The following is a 25,682-nucleotide window of genomic DNA, read 5'->3' on the forward strand; positions in this document are numbered from 1 at the left end:
AGCTTTTAGCTGCAAATGCAACCAAAGTGCACTTTGCCAAGCTTTTTATTATAGTCGCAGCTTTTCGAATTTTCATTTCCGGCCGGGAAAACTTTTTTCTAATGCAACTGGAAAATTTTCAGTTAAAGCTTTTCCTTGGTGCACTTTATGCAGTTATTGAGGTTCCACCACCTGACAACAGATGGCATCCGGCACTTGTGGTTAAAAACTATTTTGATTTGACTGGTGGAATCTAAAAAACCGGTCTACATCTATTTAGAAAGCAGGCATTCGTTGCCGCCACACAAACAGTGTAACAATAAGGTTAATCTTTATCTTAAAAAAAAGAGATAATATCTTTGTGTTACGTGTTAAGCGCTCATTAAATATTTAAATATATAACTTATTATTTTTACATTGCTACAAATTTTGAGTAATTTATTTAGGCAGTTTAAATGAACGTATTAAATGAATAAAACCATTACTAGTAAAAGGTTTGTTTTTGACTCCGCACATGTTCGTAGACCTCATTTATTATGTTGTTAATCCAACATAATCCCAAACAAATAGCGCCACAGCCACAAGGACCCACAGGCACACTTGTTAACTAGCGAAGGCGACCTTAACCTTGAGCAAGCGAAACCATTAGTTCCTGTTGTTGTTTATATTCGGCTTCTCATCCTTACAATTTTTGGTCGAATTTGTGGGCAGCAACAAATTTAATTAAGCGTTTTCGCCGGCAGCGAAAAAATATTTCAAATATTTCTCCTGAGCTTTTCTCGTTTTTCTCGGGCCTTTCCTTTCCTTTTAGGGCCCAAATGTTTCCTTACAGCCATTAAGTTCGGTTTGGGTGTTGGCAGGCGTAGTGGGCTGTTAACCGAGCTGATTGCCACCACCTCCAATAGAAATGGGCCCATAAATTTGGCACATAACTCTCACACGCATTAGCACTTTGTCAATGTGCTAGCTTGGCGTCTCTATCGCTCCTGCGGCGGCAAATCCATCAGCCTGTCTCTTTCCCTTTGCCTTTTTGACCGGGCATGTGTCGAATTTCGTTGGTGGCCTTGACTTTTAGTAACCTTTCGGTTAATTCTAGTGTTATTAATGGAGCAATTCGTGGAAATTGCTCGCTGTGCTCTCTCATTCTCTTTCTTTTCCATTTGGATTTCTCTTTTTCATTATTAAAGCTCACTTATCATGAAATAATTGAATTCGTATTAGTCCCAAAACTTCTAGCTTGCTTAATAATTATGATAAATGATTTTAAGTCCCGCTCATGCCAAAGAGCGGAAAACATTTACAAGCTGACAGGATATACAAATTTGGCATTGGCCCCGTGTAATGGTACACCACCTTCTTTGCACTGCTAAAAAAATGTTTGCAGTTGAGTATCTGCTTTAACTGAATAAAATTAAGCTTTATGAATATTTTTACTAGGATTTTAGCATTTCAAAGCAAACATTTTCCATTTTTAGTAAAGGTAAAATGTTACATTTTTAATTTTTGTTATCATAGGTTGTTTTTCAAATATTATTTTGGTATTATATACTAGCTTTAATTTGTTAAATACATAAATATTAAATATATTTAAGGAACATGAACACACCACTTTTATTGTTCTTTAATTATTCTATATTCTGTTTGAGAATGAGATCTAATTGGTTCTACATTTATTATTTATTTAATATATATAAGATATGATCCCAAATTGGAATATATTCTTGTTAATACTTTTTTTACCCAACTGTTTCAGCTGGTAAAAGCAAATTCATGGTCATTGTGTCAAACCCCCTCAAGCGAAGTCAAAACCTCCCACATAAGCCGCTTTGTATGCTGGGCTGTCAGCCCAAACCCCTTGATATCCACCCATAATGGCCCACTAAAATCCCACCCCCTTGCAACCTCAAGTTTGGGCCTGTTGGGCTAGGCCCTTCTCTCTTGGCTTGTGCTAAAAATAACCCATACGCCCCATCAGCCCACCGAGACTTTTTTCTTTTCTTGCCTTACTTTTCTCTCTCGCTCCCTTAATGTAAGGTTTGGTCTTCCATTTCTTAGGAAATATTTGTAGGACCCTTATTATTTGACTCTGAATTGCCTAAAACTGTGGGAATGTTTAAAGTTCCCTGGAATTTCTGCTGATGTCCTTTGGCAATATGTTCGTGTATATATCAACAATTGTTCATGTGTTCACGACTATACTTCATGAAGAACACTTGGGTATTGTATCGTAGAGCTGTCTAGAACAAGTTAACTGGTATTAGTTTCTTTTCTTTATCTTCCAAACTATATTATTTTTGTTAAATGATGTTTCTTTATTCAATTTTATTCATAATTTTATCGCAGAACTGATAAAAATTATCATAAAATTCCTAATTGGGACATATATTTTTATACACATATAGCATTACGTTTTAAAATAAATGTTATATTTATATTCGTTTTATACTTCCTGAATATAATTCATTCCGCTACCACATCTCCTCTTTCTGAAAGTCTCCTATCTCTTTTACACAGTCGTGACCTAATGACCTAGCTGTATAGAAGCTTTCGTCGGCCTACTTTGCAAGTGGAAGCCTCCCAAAATGTGAAATTTTAGTCAACCCCTAGGTTTTTCACCCACCTTCACTCAAATTTTAAGGTGGCACATATGTTTTAGCTTATTGAAAACCACCCATAAAACGCCCCTTTTTGTGTTTATTAAGCTCTTAAGTGTATTGGTATTTGTCAGGCGTTTTGTTTATTTTTTGCTTGCTCACCTAATGCGCATTAACTGCCCAAAAAATACACACAAAAAAGGGAGAACATATTTCTGTGTGTGGACTGCCTCAATACTTCCTCAAAAAGCTTTTCCGCATAATTTTCCCGCTTCCTTTTTAGAGAGCTTTCCCAATAAACACGGCAACAAATGTCGCACGCGCTGCTGCAACAATAAAAGCAAACACAGGCTGTGGAAACTGCTGATTAAATATATGTACACATCGTTTCAAAACAGTGGCTACAAAAATATTCATACACATACATATAGTAAACATAAGCCAAGCCAAAATTACAGTAAGCACCGGAAATGATAATACCAAACAAAATGCATTCAATTAAATAACTAACAGTATACCACATTAATAGAATTTTCAGAACAACAAGAAATACCTTTGACGAAATATATAAAACACAAATATTATTTAAATTAGGGATGGCTTAAAAACTGAAAATGATAAGTCAAAAAAAATAATAATAAAATAATTAATTAATAATAATATAAAAATTAATTAATTAATTAATTAACAACAAGAAATACATAACACAAATGTTATTTAAATTGGGGATGGTTAAAAAATGTACACTATTAAGATTATTTAAAATGCAAGGGTATCAATAGAGTTGTTATTGTTTCTAAAAATAATGTAAAATGCTACTAGGTTTCTTTGAAATATTATTACTTTAATTTAATTGAAATGAATAAATTTTCTTTTTTAAATGTTTTGTAGCGTATAATTATTATTTTAATCGAACAATTAATTTTATTCTGAGGAACTCACTGTATGTACCACAATATTTATTAATTTACAAACATGGTACACATACATATATAAAAGAAACAGACGCAAAAAGGAAAAAAGCAGAAGCCCACCCGCAGTCGACGTCGACGTCAGCGTCGCTGCTGTGTGTATTTGTTGGTGTTGTTGCTTGCCGAGTAAATAGGTGAACGACCGTCGATAATACGCGACCTTCAAAATAATCTGGGCCAAGTGCTGTCCCAGTGTGAGGTGGTATGTGTGTATCCGAGTGTGAGTGTGTATCTGAGAGTGCCCAACATTCACGCCCTCTCACTCACACTCTCAGCCGCAGCCACCCCCTTTCTAGCACCCTCTTTCCCATTCCACACCATTCGCTCTCCCTCTCTCTTTGTTTGTGTGAATGACTTTTGTCGCCCGCTTTTGTTGTCTGCTGATTGGAGAATAGGAATTATATTTATGCGCTTCCTATCACAAGTTTTGCTTTGAATACTTACCAAACATTATATTTAGTCATAGAAAAATTTACCTTTTTTATTTAACTATAATTTACTTCTAATTGGTGCTGTGGAATTTTTTTTAATAAATTAGAACCGATCATTAAAGTAATAAAACAGATTTTGCACATTGGAATTTTTAGGAGTCAAAGATTGCAGTCAACATTTTCAAAATTCATATTTGTCCAGTATTTGCAGATACCAAAGGAAAAAAATGTAAGCTTTAAGGATATACATTTATCTTGAAAATTATTAATGTATTTAGTTGCTTTCACTGAAAACTAAAGGTATAATCATTATTATAATCCATTTTTACAAAGATCCTTCTATTCGAAATCCTGAAAGTCAGAAAATCATTAAGCTTTTTTCTCTCAAAAGCCCAGGACGAAGCTTTCCCAAGCTTTTCACGCACTTTTCGTGACGTTTTGAAGGGCCAAAGTCGTTGCACTTTATCCAGGACAATGACATGGCACACATACAGAAACACTGACTCACTCACAAACCAAACAACTCCAAATTCTTACAAAAATGTTCAAATTACCTCGGAATGACCATTTGTCGAGACATTTGAATTGCATTGCAGTTATTTTCGGATTTAATTAAAATTTTAAAATTGTCCTTCTTTCTATTTGTCTTTCACATCATTTTATGTTTGCCGAAGGTTGTCCAAGTAGGTTTTAGCTGGTAGAAACGGTGGGACACCATTTATCGGCGCCCTCTGTCCCATTTGCATGGAGTCGAGTCGCTTTGGGGGTGAGCACAGTTCATGTCCTTGGACGAATTTCCCCGAGAGTTGAATAGACATTGAAGGTTATCCACTCTATAACTATATATGCATGCTTAAGTGAGTTTGGTGAGAGGGTGTTCCTGGGAAACAACGTCAGCGGATTAAGCCATTTGTATGTGGTTGTGGTTAGCCTTTTGAATCTGGGCAATTTGGAAAAGTTATTGGGGGATAAAGTTAACCAGTCTTTAACTGAATTCGAAAAGGTTTTCCTTTAAATTTAGCTCAGTTAACAAACGTTGATTCTATTGCGAATAAGTCATTCGGTCCATATGGCGTATACTTAATATTAAAAATAATATTTTCTTATATGATTCCTGATTTCTAGAACATTTCTTATGTTAGTAAATAATATATCCCCTACAACTGTTTTGCTAAATTTCCTTGGTTAACTTTCAAATAATTGTATTTATTTTATTATTAAATTCTCGTTTTCCTGCTCTGCAATTATCCGTGGTCATCTCACACCGGCCGCAACCTTCCATTCTCTTTCAAAAGTGTGTTTCCCCATTAAGTTAAGCCCCTTCTCCTCTCAATTCTCAGTTCTCAACGGTGTTGGCCTAATCGAATCAGCGGCGAATTGCTTGTGGGTTAAGTGCCTTTTATTTTCACACCGTTCGGCGCCTAACACGTTTAATGGAGCACTAACGGCAGCAACAAAAGCCATTTGGCACAGAGACAAATTAATATAAGAACTTAAAAAAAATGTATATTTTGTACGGTTTGTAACGTAAAATTTAATCATTTTATCATTGCAACACTCTTACGATATTGCTTACCAAAAGTAGGCAATAATATATATTTTCATGGTAATATTTCATAGCATACTTTTGAGACACAACTTCTAAGTGTTTCCAATTCCCTATTGATATTATATTAATTTAAGTATGGCTTGTACTTTTTAATTTTAACTAATTAATTAAAACTAAATTTTTAATTAAAACTAAATTAACTAACAGTTAAATAAAATTAAGTGGTATTTTTCCAATTTTTCTTGGACTCCGTTTTGGGTTTTAATTATTTAAAAGCATAATTTTTCATAGCATACTTTTAAGACACAATTTCTAAGTTTTTACAAATTCCTACAGAATTTGGATTAATTTAAGGATGGTTTGATTTTTGTGTTTATTTTAATTTGATTGAATTATTACAAGAATGCATTGTTTAATTATTGTTTGCATTATAATCAACTCATAGCACTTATATGCAGTCCCTTGTTAAAATATTGTACAAATATGTAGGTCCCTTTGAAAATCAGCAAATATAAAGACTTGGTGGTGATTACTTAGCTTAAAACTCAATTCAGCTGACAACTGTAGTAGCTTTCTCTCAGTGTGCAGCAGCCCAAGTGGTTCAACACACACCCAGATGTTGCTGCTGGGCGCTGAGTGCAACGCGAGGTGACCCTGAACCCGTGCAACGACTGAGAATCGCTGGCTGCGACTGCTGGCCGGGATTGTGCAACATGGCAGCCGAATCCGAATTGAGGGCAGACCCAGAGGCACGGCCTCAGTGGGCGGAGATAATGGCCCCCGCCACAACCCTCCATTTACGTGGGGAGTTCGGTTGCAATGAAAAGTTCAAACGCGTTCGCTGACATTTTGCTACACTGCCCAATGTCACTCTGGGGTGGCTGAAAAATCGTAGGAAAAGAGGGGATTGCGGAAAATGGAAAATGGAGGTGACTTAGCTGCTGGCTAGGACAATCCCTATGTAGCTCAAGGATTTGCATTCGCGTTGCACAAGCCACAGACGCGGACTTACCTAACCCAAACATCGAGTTTATGGTCTTCTCTTTTATTTCCTAAGCAGCTGATGCTCTTATGTTTGTTTTTTGCTGTTGCTGGTTGATCTTAGTAAACCGTTTTAATTGATAATTGCATCTAGCAAATACTGTTGTTACTTTTGCGTAAGATATTCGGGATTTTTTTAGAGCTTTAGAACACGCCATCATTGCTTAAATTAACCAATAAATTTTGGCTGGTTTGCTGTAAATACTTTCAGCAATATATTTGTTTTTTACAACAGTCTTTCCGTCTGCAAGAAGTTGTATTATTATATCTCGTTGAATGAAATTATATTAAGTTTATCGATTTTGGTTTTAACTTAAGTTTACTTTGTTCAAAACCAATTTGATATCTGGTGGTTATATATATTAATTATATTGATAAATATTCATTTTAAATTAATAATTTTAAATTAGTCTTTTCCCCAGAAAATATTTCCATTCATATTTCGTTTGAGTAAATTCAGAATTTATCATTAAAAATAAATAATAAATAAAATACCCCAATATAGTTTTTGATTGTAGTTAGAAAGTTTAATTGTTTTAAGTATGGCTTTATGTATCGCTAAAATTCATTTTGGTGTATTTCTATTTTTATTTGGGATTCCTTCGGTTGAGCGTGTTTTGTTCCTGGGATTTCCGTTGCCGCTCTTAGGAAACTTTTTGAGTGGTTTCTGCTGTAGGTCTAGTTGCCTTTGTATTTGTTGCTGTTGCTACTGGCCATCGCCAAAGCCTTTCTCACGCCTCGTTTTTGGTTCGTATCGCAGTTCGTCAGCGCGGCCTTGAATAATTCTTCTGTCATTGGCATTTTCACAGTTCATTTAACTTTGGCCCGCTCTGCTTTTGTTGCTGTTTCTGCGTTTGGGCCAGGACAACGCTTTCGGAGCTTCTGTTGCCAACCGAACTGGCAATCAGACATCGGCAGAGGATTTTTTTAGCTGCGACCCCAAATTCCGCTGTTGATTTTGGCGGCCACAATCTGATAGTCCACCATTTGGTTAAATGTTCGTCATCAACCTGAGCCAATCACTTCTGTCTGGTCCGAGAATGGTCGAAATGAGTGCAAATTAGAGTTGATTGCTTAAGGGGAACACAACTATTTGGTAAACTAAATAAACTAATGGTTACAACAAAAAACAAAGCTAAAAAAAGTGATAGATATTAAAATTTAAGAAATTTTTGATTGTTGTTTATTGTTCTAACCCAAAAAGATTTCTTAAGATTATACAAAGCTGTAAACATTTTAATCTGAATATTCCTTAAAATTATGAAATTAAAATATAAGGTTCTTAAAACATAGAAGTAGGTTGTTACTAAAGACTAACCCAAAAAGATTTCTTAAGATTATACAAAGCTAACAACATTTTAATCGGAATATTCCTTAAAATTATGAAATTAAAATCTTAGGATCTGAAGGTTCTTAATAAAGACTAGGACAATTTTAAGAAAAATCCCTATCTGGTTATAATCTTGGATCAAATATCTAATAAGCAAATTGACTACTAACTATGGAAAATACTTAATAATTGTTAAAATTCCAAAGAACTAATAATCTATCTTGAAATCCCCGCGCCATCTCTGTAAAGCTTCCACAAAACCGCTTGCAAGCAGTGCAAAGCTCCAGGCAAGCAGTCCGCAGTGCTATGGACACATGGCCGGCCCCAAAAAAAGCGAAAAACAAACCGAACAGCTGACGGAAACTTGCGATTTTCTGCTTCTGCATTTCGGCTTTGGCGCCCCGCGTTTGTTGTTTTGCTTATTATTCTGCGTTCTTCGCTCGCTGCGCGAATACTGAATTCTGAACACTGAGACTGTGCCCGGCGCTCAAAAATCTTTCCCAAACCTTTCGGCATTTCCACGTGAATTCTAACGGCCAAAGCACAAATCAAAATATATAGTTATATTTTTTGAAAAATACTCAAGTGTCATAAAGAGAGAGTGACAAGTCTTTCTAAATATTAAATAGTTAAGCAATGCATAAACAAATGGTGGCATTTATTAGATGAAAATGCATAAAGACTTGGCCAAAAATAAAACACGTAAAAAATCCTGCATCATCGCTGCTCTGGTTGCTATTTTGTGATATATCTGTGCACACAAATATTTAATAGGAAATCAAATCAATTTAAATTTAAATATTAAAAATAAACTAAAAACGATTTTAGCCAAAACTAGACTAGTTAGCTAAAGAATTGAACACTCACAAAGGTGCCATAAAAAAGCCTTAAATAAATTATTAAAAACAATAACTAGTACAAATCCTAGCAAATTTATAGATCAATCAAAACAATTCCAATCAAATCTAATTAAATTAATCAAATCAAATCGAGCGATTTAGTAAGACCACATTTAAATACCTCGTGCCACGCCCCCTTTTTAAGTGATATTAAACATAATGACGGTGGGCAGTCGGGAGGATCTCTTTGCTCAGGCGAAACATATAGACGATACCGAACGTCTGATTGGACGAGTTTTAGCTGGTGAGTGGATGAATCACCCTAATATATACAAATAGGTTATAGATATAAGGTATATTGGTATACTGTACATTGTACAAGTATTGATATAGATTGGGAATGGGAGTCCATCGGTTTTTTTAGTTCATGGATCGTCATTTTATTTGCAAATCTGATTGCGCTATAAGAACTGGCAGGAAACTAGCCTCAAGCAAAGATAGTTGTTTTTTGATCATATCATCGACACCTACTTAGATAAGTAAATGGACCTAATCAAATCTGGGTAGTTTTTATAATACTTATTTAGTTTTAACCTATAAATAGTTTACCCATAATAATCTGTAATATTTTTTTGTTTGTTTCCCTACTTCTTGTTGTAACAATGCCTTGACTTTTTATATTTACTATTTTGTTTTTAATTTTGTTAGTCATTGATATTGTATATTATTATATCATTAATATTAATAAATCTATAATTCATTTATCCAAATAATTTAGAAATAATTTTCCACAAATGTTATATTATTTTATAAAATATGTGACCCCTTGAAAGTCACTAAGTTCCCCCCATATTTATACACTTGCCCTTTTCTGATCCCCCACTTATGTTTTTTTCACATCCACAAACACCATCGAATTTTCCCCCTCTCGAGCGAAATGATTTCACTTTCTGTCTATCTTTCTATTGGCTCCATGTACTGGGTGTATTTTTGGCGCTTCCTCGGCGGTCGTTGAACTCATTAACCTAAATTTTTCCTTTTGTGCAAAAATAAAAAGTAAACGCAATAATCCAAGGCAGGGGAAATTGGGGGAAGCACGTCATGACGATACTAAATCGCGTTTGCACGCCGCCAGCGTTTTTGTTATCTTTTCCGAGGGGTTTTTGCTTTCGGGCAATAAGAATTTTATTGGCTGGCCACATCCCTGATGAATACTTAATGTATGTCAACTTATGATTAATACTTGCCGCATAATTGAATTACATATTCATATTAGGCTGTCAAAATGCGTGGCAGAGAAAAATGTTTTAACGACAAAGCATTTATGCGATGCTCCAAAAGCATGCTCGTAAAATTTCAAGAACTTAATACCCTCAAAAATGTTAGTATAAGTATCATTGAATTAGATGTTTTTCTGCTGCTTTCGGGCAATAATAATTTTACTTAACATGAGTGCATTTTATAAGTAAATTAATTTAATTTTTCATAATTAAAAATAAAAAATATTTTTTTAAATGTACCCTTGAAGGTATGCTACAAATTATGTAAAAAAAACTGTGTTTAGCGGGTACCTCAAAGTCGAGCTCAGTGTAATACTTCCTAAAAGTTTGTTCGGTTTTAGGTTCTTAATTATTTTTTTGTAGCTGCCTAAATTATAATTTGGAGCAGTTCCTATTATCTCAAATTCAAAAGCATGAACGTTCCCAGAGAGTGGGTCTAACCCATGAGAACCAATCAAATTGAAGCCGAAGCGGCGAAAAATCCGAACGAATCCGATGGCGAACGAAAGTAAAAGCACAGCAGCAATATCAGCAATGTCTGTTGCTGTCGTTGATGTTGGAAAATCTAGGCCAGGGACTCGGGCGGTCGTTGAACTTGGCCAAATGTGCGGGAATATATTGCGCGGGAGAAAGGGAACTGGGAGCCATGAAAGTGAATTTCGCTTTCAATTGATAGCGTTTTTTTTAGATAACACAAAGATTGCGGCTGAAATTATTTTATAGACTCTTGAATTGCTTATTTTTTTGGAACTAACTGTTGCAAGTGAATGGCTTCGGTGTTATATATGTATGTATAGACACATGCACGTGCCACAAGTATTTGGGGCAATTGTTGACATTTTGTGGCATTTATTCCGTTGGATTTATATATTTTTCCGTTTTTTTGTCTGTTGCCAGTTAGAGATTTATGACTGACAATATTAGGTTTTTGCGTTCGAACAAAACGCTCGGGTGACACTTTTTTTGTGAATAAATGGGATTGTCTACTGACGTCTGGTATTTGTTTGATTCTCTGCAAGTGTGCGGACTTTGGAAAAAAACGTTCTAAAATTAAGCACATAAAGTAGTGGCCTTTTGATTAATTGAGCTTTTTGGGATTAACAAAATTCATGTATTTTCCATTTATAATTTAAATAATGAATAATATACAATTATATACCTTCGCGTTGAACAATATTGAATTTTTCTAAATATTTTAATCAAATTTAATTCTATTATTTTGAGCCTAATAGATAAAAATTTAGTTTAAAGTTTTCAAAAAACTAAATCAGTATTTATAAAATTGACCTAAAATATGAAAGGATCAAAATATGTAACGTAACTGGCTAATAAATAATAAAAATATTATACTTAGTAATGCCCCATCTACATTAATATTGATATCAGCTCAATTTTTGATAATTAGATAACTATAAACTTTTCCGTTTCTTTGGAAAAGGTATTTAACATTTATATTTGTTTTTTTTTGTGTTTTGTCTAAGTTTTTTTGCAGGAGATTAGATAAACGGAACGACGGTCGCCGGCATTATAAAAGAACCCGAAAGCTACGCAGTTTATTAGCCTCTCTGCTCTCCAAATTATTTCGAAGTGTCGAAAGGTTGGGAGAGTTGGGTGCAAACTTATGCTTTTAAAACATTTTTCTATGCTTGATTTTTAAAAATCTTACAACCTATGCTGCCCAATCAACCAAAATGGGAAATACCATATAAATTTTCGTCGCATTTCCCCAATTTCCCCGAAACTTCCTCTCTGGTTTCCTCTCTCGGATGTTTCGCCTATCGCACTCCCTCTCTATTTTTCTCTCCGGGGTTCTAGGCACTGTGGCTTTGGCCTTGGAATTGCCACGGCGTTCATTGACCTGCCTCGGCTCGGGTTTGTTTTTTCATTGCTGCCCCTATCTGAAACTATGCGTGTGATTGTAGTGCGCCTGTGTGTTTATTTCTATTATCGCCACAGTCGATGTACGCGGCGATATGATGCCAGCCATATGACCTAATAAAATTGTTTAGTTTTGCTTTATTTTTCACTCTGCTAACATTTGCGTTTGCTGGGGGGATCAGGGGGTTGGCAGGGAGAAGGGGGTTGGCAGGGGGCAGGGGTATGTCAGGGGTGCAAGGCGGTTTCAGATTCAGTTTGGAACTATAGGTTTGCAAACAGTGCGTATGCTTGATCAGGATCGGATTTGTTCTATGTTTATGTTACTTTCGGATAAACAAATCAAATCTTATGATTCTGCCATAATGAAAATAGTTTTTGGAAAACGGAAAAACAAAGTTGGTATTGTAATACCCTTTTATTTTAAAATGTACCACTTATAGTTTTAAAAATTTTCGTTAATATACATGCATATTAAATATACAAGCCTTGAAATGTTTTTTTATAAATATTCGGTAAGAACAAATACAATTTATCAAAAAACAAAAGATATTTGATTTTCTAAATCATTAAAAATATTTGGTATATAGTTCTAGCACTTCCATTAATAGTACTCCGAGTATGGTTTGAAATTCGATATAAAAACCTCACAAAAATTCCAAATATTTTGTTTAAAAAAACGTGTCAGTAGAATTATGAAGGTTTTATTGTTTTCCCATAAATATTTATTTTATATCCTTGCAAAATGAAAATGCATACTTCGACTGAGAAATCACATTTGCCTGTCAACTGCAGCAGACATTTCAACATTTGCCGCTGACACAGACAGAGAGCGAAGGAGAAAGGTACATAGATACACGGGGGAGTGGGAAAAACTACGTATTACTCATACGCAACGTGGCCACCACAGAGAGAGATACATTAAGAGAGGGTGAGAGAACGCCTCGGTTTCTCGCTCTCCGACTGCAGTTTTCTGGGGTAAACGCAGCGGTCGCTTTGGGCCAATGTCCGACCTTCAATTTGGCCCGGTTCTGGCGCTCAGTTGGGGCTCCGCTGCAGCGTGGATGCTGCCCCGTTTCACCTTGATCCGCTCCTGTTCTGGTTGCATTTGCTGCTGCTGCGCTCCCATTGTGCCAATGTGCAAATGCCCCTGAATGAAAATTTGCCTAACTGTTTTTATCGCTGGCCAAGAGTGAGCGGATGGCTTAAAAGTTTTCAGCTTGCCTGAGCGAAGGCTAAAATGTTGGGAAATGCTTGATTTATGCGGCGATTGCATTGGAGATTAAAGATTAATTGGATTGGAAAATTTGTGGCAGAAGTAAAGTCTTTTCGGGTGGCACTATTTATTGTTGACAAATTTTTAAGAATTTTTATTTATTTATTTACTCTCAGGTTAAAAGGCAACTGAAAACATTACCTATAACCTATGTTTCCTATTGCAGCTATAGCTACTGAATTATTTATTTTAAGAATTATCTTTTATAGTTTAGTATACCAAGATTTCGTTTTATGAAAAAAATGTACATTAAGGTGTAAGGAAAGGGCTGTTATTTTAGTTTTTATAAGAATACCCTTCTTAAGGTCGATATTTTAAATATTTAAAGGCATGCATTTTAAATCTAAAAATAAAATTTAAACATAAATCTTAAGGTTTTACCCAAATCTGTTGATTTATGAGACCGTATCCATTCCCCTTGAAATATCGTTGAACAATTTTCAATTACTTATCAAATATTTATTCTACTTTCAGGTAAGTCAACTGCGATCGATCAATCACGCTTCTAATCCCTCGATTCCCGCCACGTATGTAAGTTGTAACAAATTAGCTAAGCGAGCAATATCGGCTCGATCGGCTGAGTCGAGTCGAATGTCATTAGGGGTTCTTCACCTGGCCCCAGTATTTCTAGTGGGCCACAACCTTGCCACCGCTGAATCTGAGTCAAATAACTCATAAAAATAAATGTGCGCGGCTACGGAATACCATGTCCCATGTCCGATGTTTGCGCTCGTCGGAGCCCCAGACCCACACGATTTGCATTTTGCAATTGAATCGAGAGAGAGAGGCTAACGCTGCGTTCTATGCAATAAATAAATTCAACATAATTTTTCTAAATGTCATTTTTTGCTCTCCGCCGCTGGCTTTTGCTTTGTCCGAGCTAAACTCCGAGTTGAATGCACCAGCAGCATTGTGAAGCAATAGCCTCGATCTAAATTTACACACAGATACACACGCACACTTAAGCAGCAAACTGCAGCTACGGATTTTGTCATAGTTTTGCGTCTGTGTGATGAACTTGCACTCAATTTTTGTGCCTCTCGCACACACACGCTCAAGGGGTGAGCGAAAAGCTTTTTTGGCGATGGCGAACGGAAATGGCTGAAAAAGAGCGAAAAAGTATTAGCTCCGGAAAACGAACTCTCTCACTTTCTCTCAGCAAAAACTTAAGGACTAATTCTAACAGATCCCAGGAAGCCATATATATTTTACGCTATTATGTATAAAATAATTCGGAAACTTTTTTTAATCCTTTTAAACGTATAGTTCTCATTTCCCAACGACATGAACAGAATGCTCTTTGTAGGCCCAAGCTTTGAATCATTTTTTTTAATAAATAATTTAATTTGAAAATAAATTTAAAAATGTAGGTGTTATAATATATTATAATTGTAAATATTGTGGTTATGGTTTTGTTTTAAATCTTAAGACATTGTTTTTAAAAAATTTTTGAGACAAGGTAATTGGTTTACAAAATTTATAATAAAAAATATTTGTCAGATGGGAATTGGTTTACAAAATTTATAAAAAACTTAACCCTAAAAATATATGTTATATGTATATGTTAAAATAAAACATTTTTAGAAGCATAACAAAATATTTCCCTATATGTACTTGTATGGCACAATATTAAAAATCATAGATACAACTTCGAATAAAAATACTTCGTAAATAGAAAAATGAGACAAATAAAATCAATATAAAAGGTGTTAAAAACGAAAAATAATTTCAATTATTACCCACCAAACTGAGCGGACAAAAGCCGACCACCCACACAGCCGCTTTCAATAGAATCTCAAAAATAGTAGACAAAAAGTCGCACAAATACGTAGAGAGCATTTTTAGAGGTTACTGCGAAGCGGGTCAGTTCAGTTCATTCGCCCTGTCTCACAGTGAGGTGGCCAAAGGGGGCGGCGGGGGGAACTGCAACCTTGCAGTGCATTTTCATAGAGCCGTTCGCTATCGCGAAGTGAGTTTGTGTGAGTGTAGAGCGCCATATTGCCAAGCCAACTGCACGTGACCTCGTTGCATGTGGCGACTGTTCGCCCCTTCTCTTTCCCTCTCCCTCCGTGTGCATATTATATATATTTTTTTGTTCGCCTAGCCTAGCGCACAAATTGAAGTCGACAAACGTTCATGAACTCAATTTCGGTTTTCCTTCAGAATCCGCAGTGACGTCAAAGAGCAACTGTAAATTTTGTATGCTAGCTTTTGTGCTGGGTTCTTTTCTATCTCGCAAAAAGCTGCACTAACTAATAGTTTCTTTGATTAAATTAAATGTATTTATTGTAAATTTTTGAATTTTCATTGAATGAAACAAATTGCAATTTGAATTTAACGACCATATTTGGTTTTCTTGTAGGGCCACCTAGCGGCTGGCGGCGGCAACATTACGAATTCGAAAAGCTCTGAGTTTTGTTTTCCAACCGCTTGGGGCGCCACCACATTTTGTTTATATAGCTTTTTCAAGAGACCGTTGTATTTCAAAATTTGGTTTTCATTTACTAGAAGAAATATACTTTATCTTGCTATTTACATGCATGTACATTAATTGCTATGAAATAGAACACTTTAGAACTTTAAAGCCGTTTATATTGAAAAGCGATTTATTACAATGAGGTTGACACTATTTTAGAAAGATTTTTATCGTCAAAAATCTTTTTCCTAATTATGTTTTAACCACTGACAAAGTTTTATAGAAATATGTAAGGACTTTAAAAAAAATGTTAGATTTTTAAATAATTAAAATTTTTCAAAATGATCTTAGCCGTGTATATATATTATATACATCGAACTCTCACCTAAGATACCTATTTTATCGGGAGATCGTGGTTTTTAAAGTTCATGGTAATAGGTTAGTTTTCCCCTTGGATCTCTGGGTGCCTTTAGAACTTTAGCAATCTCCACTTGATATGCTTAACTTCTCTTTTCAACTGCGTATCGATCAATCTGAGTGATCTCAAATTCTAATTGCCACGATCGAAAACGCTGCAAAACCCTTTACGGGGATTGGGTTTTTTCAATTTATTTTTTAGGGTTGGATAAGAACTTTATGCGCATTGCAAATTCAATTTGGGCCCTTACACTTAAGTGATTCTCAATGCGATACGCTCTACCTTTGGCTCTCCTTCCACCCTTCTCTTTTCCTCCCTCCGCCCCCTTTCTCTCCCCGCCGAATATCTCTCTTTTTGGTGGCAGCTTTTCTCCTTTGGCTTCTTTCAAGGTTGTTCGGACATTGACATTTTCATTATTTGGTGTGTTCTTTTTTTTTCTGCCAAAAAGTTTGGTTCGCAGTGTCTTCTTCTTGTTCGCTTTTTGGTGCGTGTATTCTTCTCCCTTCCCTGTGCTTCTTCTTATGGTTCTTTGTGTTTCTTTTTTTTCGAATAACTTTTTTTTTTACTTTGTTAATGTTGCCCGCATAAAATTTGAGTTGATCCAAAGCGGTTTGTTCGGTGGTCTTTCATTTCTCTTTCGTTTTTTCGGGGCTTCCTACAAAATGGCGCCCAACGAGCCACGAGCCACGTAACTCCCCCAAAAAACCCCCTCTCATTTTCTAGGGCACTATTTTTTGGGGGCCTATCTACGAAGGGTTGCTTAGCATTTTGGACACGTTCGCAACTTAGCCCTTGACTTTGAAATCGAGTTGGGTTGGTTTCGGTTTTGGGTTTAGGATTTAGGGTCTGGCTATTGCTAGGTAGGCAATTCGAAGATATTTCGGGCCTACTTCCTTCTTCTTTTGTGCTGAAGTTCAAGTTCGTTTTACGCATTTTAAATGCTGCCTACGTTCGCTCCATGTATAATCATTTAAATTCACGTTTTTTTTTTATTTGTTTGCGCCCCTGAGGCAATTGTAATTGACACATGAATATGCCAGACGCACAACTGGGCGTGAAAGAGGGGTGTTGGGGGCGCTTCTGGCCCCTTGGCAACTGAGCCATGACACGGCCAAAACTAAGCACTAAGCAAAAGTTACTTGAACTCGCCTAATTACGCGAGTTACGTTTGTCTAACTTCGACTGAAGTGAGCCTCAAATATGACTCTGCGAAAATTCCCATAATTTTTAATAGGCTTTGCCGGCTTGGAACTTTTAAAACTCGAAAACTTTTGGCCAAATGACATCACCAGTCATCAGTTCTGATTCTACTAATCATATTAATCATGGCAAAATACACGCACTCGCATAATTAACAATAACAAATTTAAGAACCATTATTAGAACTGAAAGCCTAGCTAATGTCTAGACGAGATCCGCCAGCATTTTGAGTGATATTTTTTAAGGGACTTTGGAAAGGTGGTCTAACCTTGCTATCCTTAAGAATTTAGGTACCGGATTTTTAACTAAGTTCAAAATAGGATACCATCTAAAAAAATCTTATATTTCCCTCAAACATGATGTAGCAAAATTCCTAAATAAAGAATTTCATAAGAAAAACAGGTTAAGAAGTGGTCCAAAAAATGCCTACCAAATGCACTTGAAACCTCTTCTTCCCAATTCTTCCATATCAAAACAAGAAACCTCAGTGAAATTCCGATGCCCATTAACCCATTTCACCTGACCAAGACCCTGGCCAAATAAAGAAAGCAGGCCATGGCCACGTTACATAAGAGATACGAAGAAAGTAGCAAAGAGAAAGAACGAGAGAGTAGAACCAAAGAAAGCAACAGCCGGAGAAAGAAAAGAAAGGAGAGAGAGCACCTACAGCGATCTCTACTTTTGATTTCAGCATCAGCTAAGAAGAACGCATAGTGTATTTACCGTGTTATTTAGTTTTAAGGTGTTACTTCTGTTTTTCTGGAGAGTAAAGGAGATAGCCGTAAGTCGGGATGAGGTAACCAAATAAAGACTGAAAAATAGAAAAAGTCGCTGAACAACTTTCTGTTTTTTTGTGCCAGTAAACATTATAAAAGCAATTCGAATTGGAATTGAAAAAGAATGCGACTTCAAACTGGTAAAGAGATCGTGATAGGAAATGATAATGATTCCAGCCACCATTTAACTCTGACCTTCCCAGCGAGTTTTGACCCTTGCCGTTGCCAAATTATGATTTGGCCTTTGCCTCTCCGCTTCGATCATCGACAGAAGTTTTGTTTGAACAAGTTTCCAGCGGATTATTTCGTTAATTAACGAGAGTCGAAACTGGTTCTTCGAGCATAAGATCATCAGAGATCATTTCGAGCCTCAAACAAATCAAGTTGATATCATTTTTACACCCGCACAAGTTTCAAATCGTTTTCAACTATTTCCTATACTCAAGCGATCGTAGTACCTTGCAGGGGTAAATCAACTTAGACACGAAGGTTGCCAAGGAGACACTTTAAAGAGTTATAATGATAACTGATAGAATTTAAACGTATAAGAGGTATAAATACTTAGAGTTATATCTTCCAAAAGTATGCTCATTCGAATTATTAAAAGTAAATCTGATGAGAGATATAAATATGTACTTATGGTTCACGGACTTAAGATTTACTGTTATGCATAGGTCCTAAATATGTAATGGAGTATGATATAGATTCCATAGGAGTTCCGAAGAGGAAGTTGGTAATAATTATAGGTTCTAATAAAAATAAAGGGTATTGGGGTTTCGAAGATCTATATATCATTTTTTGATATGTGGTCTTACCTTCCTTTCCATGTGATCCCCATTACTGAGCTCGATCTCTTTCCATCGCTTCCTCAGAGCTCGATTCCAAAATCGTTCTAGTTTAAAACGCGAAGAGAGCGAACGAGAGAGCATTCGCTTCGACTGTTGTGTGCGTGTGAGAGATCTTTTGGCGATTGTGTTAGTGCTCGGGTTCTCGGGGCACTTCGTGTTTCGATTCGTTTTTCTTGTTTTATTTTATTTCGTTTCCCATTGTGCGTGTGCGTAGCAAGTTTACTGACCTTGAACTTCGAAATTATTTTCTGTGTATGTACACCGAAAATAAGACCATCACGCACACACGCACACTTGGCACCCAAAAAAAATACTCGAACACGCATTTTAAAATAGAGAGCTAAATGTTTTTTGGGCTGCTCGAAATAATTTTTGTACTCGCACTTGAAAGCAGAACTTTGTTCGTCTGAAAATTTTCATTGTTTTTCTAGTGAAGTGCGCTCGACAAAGGCACACACACACAATTTGTATCTAGGTGGCTAAAAATAGGCAAATGTATCTTACGGATACGCCATTAGCCATTTGCCCCCGCAGCGCCATCTGTCGGAGTTCATTCGATTTAACCTTCAATGCTGACGAATTGTCTTCTTATAGGACTATTTTCCATTTTGGGGATCATTATATATTATTTTATAGGGGTTTTCCATATTATGTCAAGACATTCTTCTAAAAAGCACATTCTTATTATAAAAAGAATATAGATAAATATATAATGCGGTACAATTTGTTATTATTTTCAAACAACCAATTTAACCAACCAACGTATTATCCGTAGGGCAGCTAAACCAAAGATACTTCTAGTTATAGCTTTGACTTTTAAAGAGCCTTAAATTATTCCTTTTAAAGTTACAAATTATGACGCACATGGTCCAACATGCTGCCCGATATTAGCCCCTATGCAAACGATTATGTTTACCCATTCTGCACACGTGCATTTCAATGATAAGATAAGTTTCCGTCTGTTTGTTGGATGTTACAAACATAGCTCCGCTTGCTGAACTCTAGCAAGGGCTTTTTGCGCACTTGGCTCTTTTTGCCCCTGAATCGGTCATAAACCTAAACAGAATCAGACGCAAAAAATATATACCCCAAAAAAACCCGGAAATGATCTAAAAATTAGGAGGGGGTTAGCCCTTCGCATAAGTTTGATTAGAGCGTGTTTTTTTATTACCCTTACGTTTAGAAGTATGCGATATTTGTTGACTAATTTGGCTGATAATTTATTCTCCGCGTCTTTCCTTTCCAGGTGAGTGATACGAACTCCGAAAGTGAGGCCTAACCTTTTGTGGTAAATCGGGGAACTCATTTGGTATGCCACCGAATCCAAGGAGTGGCCGGTGGAATCATTAATTTCCTTTGCCACAGGTGCCTGTGGGCCAGTTACCGTTCTATTCTTATTGGAAACTTCTGGGATCTGTGTGAGCCTGTTTCTCTAAGTGCGTTAGGTTATGGTCTTTCAGCTCTGAGTTTTGAGGCAGGTAGAAGACAGTAGGCGTAGCCCTCAAAAGGTTCTTCGTGGGCTCGGTTGATGAATGAACTGTCAGTCGATAGCCTTGCCGTAATTTACCCTTCTGTCTTATTTTTGTATTTTTATTGGTACCTGTTGTAGGATTGGGACATGTCTTATTGCTATAAAGAATGTCCAAAGAATTTTGAGTTGATTTTTTATTTGGAATAGAAGCAAGGAAGATGTTACAAAGTAAAATTTGTTAAATGATTCTTGTTAGAAATTAAAGAAACAACAAAATTATGAAACCAATAGATTATATATTGGAGATTTTAATTAAAAATAAAAAAAAAATCCCTAAAATATTCCGTTTTTCAGTAATTTAAAAAATGAAAAGAAGCAACTGAAAAAACAACAAAGACAAAGAGACTAGAATGGCTATGGGCAAAAAATCAGAAACGCAAAAAAAAACAGATAGAATCAACAAGAAAAAGAAAAGGTGAACCGAAGAAAAACAACCATTATGGGGAAAAGGTAGAAATTATATGACCAAGTGACTCGAAATTGGACTCGGACTTGGACTTGGCTTCGGTCGATGCCACGAATCTAGGTTATTACGCCGAAAATAATTAAAAATACAATAAACCCGGGGCAGAGAAAAAAAAAGAACGAAAAGAGGCCGAAAGAGACTCCCTGAAATTTCGTAAATCATGCAAAAATATTACAAAAGAAGTTCTTCCCCTTGCGGTTGCCACGACTTTTTGGCCAACGCTTTTTTGGCTGCCTCGTCTTTGTCTTGGCCAAATTATTCATACCTCTTACACGTGTTTCAAGTTCATTGCCAAATTTCGGCACGACCACAATCTACCAGAAAGAGATAGCCACAATGTGAGATATAGAGACGGATATATAGCACTTGGTACAGAAAATGTTGTTGGCGGTTTCTTTTCTGCCCGGTTTTCGCTTTTCTGGTTTGACTTACAATTCCGTCAAGCTGAGTTGGCCAAAAGCGTTTTCTGGCCGGGGACTGACTGACTGACTGACCGAGCTAAGGAAACTGCTGATCTGGCAAGAAGATACATTCTGTATATTCTTCAACATCAGTTGATTTTGTGTAGATTTGGCAGTCTAAGAATTGGTCCCTACTCCAAGCAGAAAACGATTGGGTTAGGCAATATGTCTGAAATTTGAAAAAATATGTTAAAGATCAAAAATAAAATATTAAACAATTTGTTTCGTAATACAACAAAATAATAATATTGGTTATGGTATAAAATAAAAAACTTTACAAAAATGTTTTAAACAAAATATCTTCCAATTTCAAATGATAGTATGGATACCAATTTTTTTAGTCCTTTATAATTTGTTGAAAATTGTAATTGTACCCTAGCAATATTATTATAAATTCTTTTCTTATAACCCGTGTAAAATGAATTTATAAAATTTGGCTAGCATACTTTCTGTTTGGTATTTATGAAAGCAATATAAAAATCTAATAATATTTTACTTAACATATTTAAAAAGTATTTCAATGTGACTCATTGATTATTCAAAGTGTCTCTCAAAATTGATATCCAATTTCTCCCACACTTTCCACACTAAAATTTCAATTTTCACTTCCTTTCTCACCTTTGCATCTGTGAACTGCCTGTGGCGATCTCCTTTTTCCATATTTGACTATTTAAAGGCTTGTCTGGGTGTAAAAACCACACAGAATCCCACGCCTCGAGTGACGCATATTATTTCTCCTCCTTTTTTTTTGGTTCACCCGCCTGTTTGTTTGGTTGTCCCACCAACGTCATCGCCACTGCCCACCGAATCCCAATCCGAATCCGAATCCGGCATTCACTTTGGAACCCCTTTGGACCCCCAGATGACCGCCTCCACTCTGCGAAACCACTCGATCTGCAGCCTCGTTGCGATCATTGCACTTTGCGTCTGCGGTCGTCGTGTTGCAAATTGTGTGTTGACTGCGAAAAAACCAGTTTCCCTGGAGTTTTGAACTCGCCAAACTGGAAACGATCGTGCATCGTGTAGCCGATCATCGTGTTGCAAGTTGCAGCGGCATCGGTTTGGATCGGATCGGCATCGTCTGTCTTTCTCTGGTCGGTCAATGGTTCTCTGGTTCATTGCCATTGCGCTGGGGGTAACTAACCCAGCAACGAGGCATACCACACGATATACCCATACCATGCACGATCCACCATACACCATACACCATATACCATACAATATCATCTAAAAAAACAATACGACGACAACGAGTTTTGCAGCGTCATTTTGCCAACAACGTGGTCGTTGTTCGGCTGGCATCTTGTTAACTGAAGCAAGGACGTTGTCTTGGGTGAAATGGTATGGGTGTTGGGGAAAATGTATGGGTGCTATGGAGCATAGTATGCCGCTGGGCCATTCACTCGCACAATCGACCATGTGCGAAAAGAAAATCAAATAAAATGAGATGACTAAACGATAGATAAATACTCCACGGCTCAAGTTGGCTGTTTGGAGTTGTTGTGTGTGGCTATAGCCTATCCTCTTGGTTCGTTGACTTACAAATGGCTGTCCGTCCGTTCGAGTTGTTATTGTGGCTCTTGAGTTGTTGATTGCAGTTAGCTGTTTGTGTTTTTGTTCGGCGTAGAGAAAACACAGTTTTGGCCGCAAGGGAAATTGGGAAATGGGAAAAACCGAGAGGAAAATTGGTAAAAATAATTCGAAAAAGTTGTTATTCCTTTTTTTTGTCACTTTAGGAGACATAAAAGTGCAAAAATTAATATCTACAAAATTAATACTATTATATTAAACCTTTTTATGAATACTTTATAGAACTACCAGTAGTATATTACCATTTAAGATACTGCTTTTGTTAATATGTTTTTACTTTGTCCCTTAAGGATGGATAACTATTATAGCAAGATATTTAACATTGTAAAAATGGATACTGATACGGATACTTAAATACCCCTATCAAACACTCACTGATTTAGCATATAGCATACAAGCCCAAACAGGGAATTTATTTTAAAGCTACATAACCCTGCAATCACTTTCGGATGAAGCTGAACTCAAACAATGTCAACAACCTGCTCGACTTCCCATTGTGACTCAATGCGAGATCGTTTCGCGAACTTCTCCAGACATAAACTGTGTCGATCGATTCGTTTTATTCCTGCCAGTTGTCACTGAACTCTCTAAACATTTCGAAAGACATTCCCAGAATTCAACCTGCGAAACTCAATCTGGCTGGGGCGAAGATATTAATCAGAGCGAAATACCCCCACAAATGTAATTGTCGCTGTGGCTTACATTTGTTCTCGATTCAAATTGTGGCCCGTCACGATTATACAATCAGCTATATGTCATTACCCACTATATAGTCTGAATTTGGATTGGCATTCGTCAGCACTTTCAACCGCCAACTGACGAATGAAATTTCATGAGTTACCCAAGAGGCAATTGACCCGGGCCGGGAAAATATACAATCACAATCCTGATGACATTCACCCCGTTTACGAATCCGCAACATGTGCAAAACAGGCGAAAGAGAGCAGTGCTGAAAAGCAAAAAACAATCGACGAGTGCATTTCGAAAATAAACAGAGAAAGTTCATGGGCGGAGATTTTTGGGGGGATTATAAAAAGAGGGAAGATTCCTATAAAATGTAATACATTTTTAACTTTGGGGCTAAACCGTATAATACAAAAATGTTTCTTAGGGTTAAAACCGTATAATACATAAATATTTCTTAACTGCATACAATAAATTCCATCACCCTATAATGTTTGTATTACGTGGTTATTGAACTATTTTCAAGTTCAATCCATTTTATTCTCAGTACTCATCTTTTTAGAATAAGATAGAGATGTTTCTACTTGTTAAGTTTTCGGATTCTGGTATATTTCTTTTAGAATAATTTTTACCACACCACTGATACTATAACCCCCAAGAGACTGCACTTCCCTTACTCTTTCGCCTTATCGGGTGTATTCGTCACTTTTTTAGCCGTGACGTTTTGCAATACAAATTTTTTTCGGTTACTTAAACGCTGTCCGTATTGTTTTGAATGCAAAAAGCGAGCAGGAGAGAGATAAAATTAAGAGTCGGAAAAAAGAAACAAAAGATTCTTTTGAACTTGTTGCGTCGCCTTTGGAGATCATTGTATCGCGTTTTTTTGGCGTTGATAATAATGATATATAAAGCATATAAAGGAAGCAATATTTTGGGTATTAACTTGGGCTTTTTGTTTGTTTGTTACTCCTGGCCTCGTTTGTTTTTGAAGAAGGTTCTTTTTGTGGGGAGGGGCAAACACGCGTCTTTAATTGGGTTGCCAAAAGCGCTGCCCCGGCGATAAGATCGAAATTGCATCCGTTTATATATATTTTCCAGAAACTGCAGCTGTCTTTTTAAAACTGTCAGAATAAATTGGTGCATCCATATATGTATAAGTAGTTTTCAAGTAAAACAATTATAAAAACAATTATACCTCTACAAGATCTTTTAAAAGTGTTAGAAGGACATTTAAAGGGGAGCAAACGTATTTTAAAAGAATTTAGTTTGGTATTTGAAATTTAATAAGGATAATGGATTTACTTAAAGTGAGATTAGATCGTATTAAAAATATTATTCCGCTAATAAAATTGTCCAATTAAAGTAAATATTACTGACATAATTTGCAGACAAAACAATTATCTTAACTGCTCACCCTGGGGCAAAAATTTCCCTCTAAATATTTTGCGCAGTTTTTTAAGCCCCTTAAAATACCGTTAATAGACAATTTCTTTTCATGCTTCTCTTTTCTGGCCAAAGTTTGTTTATGAAAAAATCGAGTTTGGGGCAAAAACAACCAAGAGTCAAGAACCAACAGGCATAATAATTCCCAAATGCCAAAGACAGCGGCAGTCAAAACAACAATAAAAGAATAGACCATTACATAAGCCCCATTCCCCAACTATGTATTCCCAAAAAAAAAAGTAGAAAGTCATTAAGTAAGCAAAGTGCCGCGAAAAGAGAAACAGAAACCGGAAAAAAAGAAAGAACGAAAAAAATCAAAAGTTGTAAACAAATATGAGCGTAAAAGAAAACGAAAATCGAGAGGGGAGATGATGTAAAAGGGGTACTGCACCCCGCCCATTCTTCGCGACCCCCTGTCTTCTGAATTCTTCTGGAATCTTCTGGCCGCCAGTGAACTTGTCCCAAATAAACAAAATTCCAAACGGTCCAAACTCGGTTGGGCAACCATGTTTGTTCCTCTCTCTTCCCACCTTTCTCCCCCTTTCATCTCTCACCTCCCTGTTTCGCCCTTTCTTCGCTCCTCCACATTCGTATTGCGTAGTTTTCATTTCTTTTGTTATTCTCGTTGTTTATACGCCAAAAAGGTGTCGATGTCAATGGGAATGGCTTAGAAGGGGAGGTGTG

At 36.3% G+C, this 25,682-nt stretch overlaps 1 protein-coding gene across 3 annotated transcripts in view; it reads left to right on the forward strand.

Moving 5' to 3' along the window:
• Eip75B (Ecdysone-induced protein 75B) overlaps positions 1-25,682 on the forward strand; it is a 110,739-nt gene that overhangs the window by 22,767 nt on the left and 62,290 nt on the right. Inside the window, exon 1 of one of the 3 annotated variants that reach the window (XM_065864942.2) lies at positions 8,939-9,038. The exons of the other annotated variants lie outside the window; for them this stretch is intronic. Within the exon in view, the coding sequence (XP_065721014.2) occupies positions 8,954-9,038 (85 nt within the window). The 5' untranslated portion in view covers positions 8,939-8,953. Of the gene's footprint in view, positions 1-8,938; positions 9,039-25,682 lie in introns of those variants that run through there. 3 annotated transcript variants of the gene reach the window in all.

This window comes from Drosophila suzukii, chromosome 3, assembly GCF_043229965.1.
Source record: "Drosophila suzukii chromosome 3, CBGP_Dsuzu_IsoJpt1.0, whole genome shotgun sequence".
NCBI lineage: Eukaryota > Metazoa > Arthropoda > Insecta > Diptera > Drosophilidae > Drosophila > Drosophila suzukii.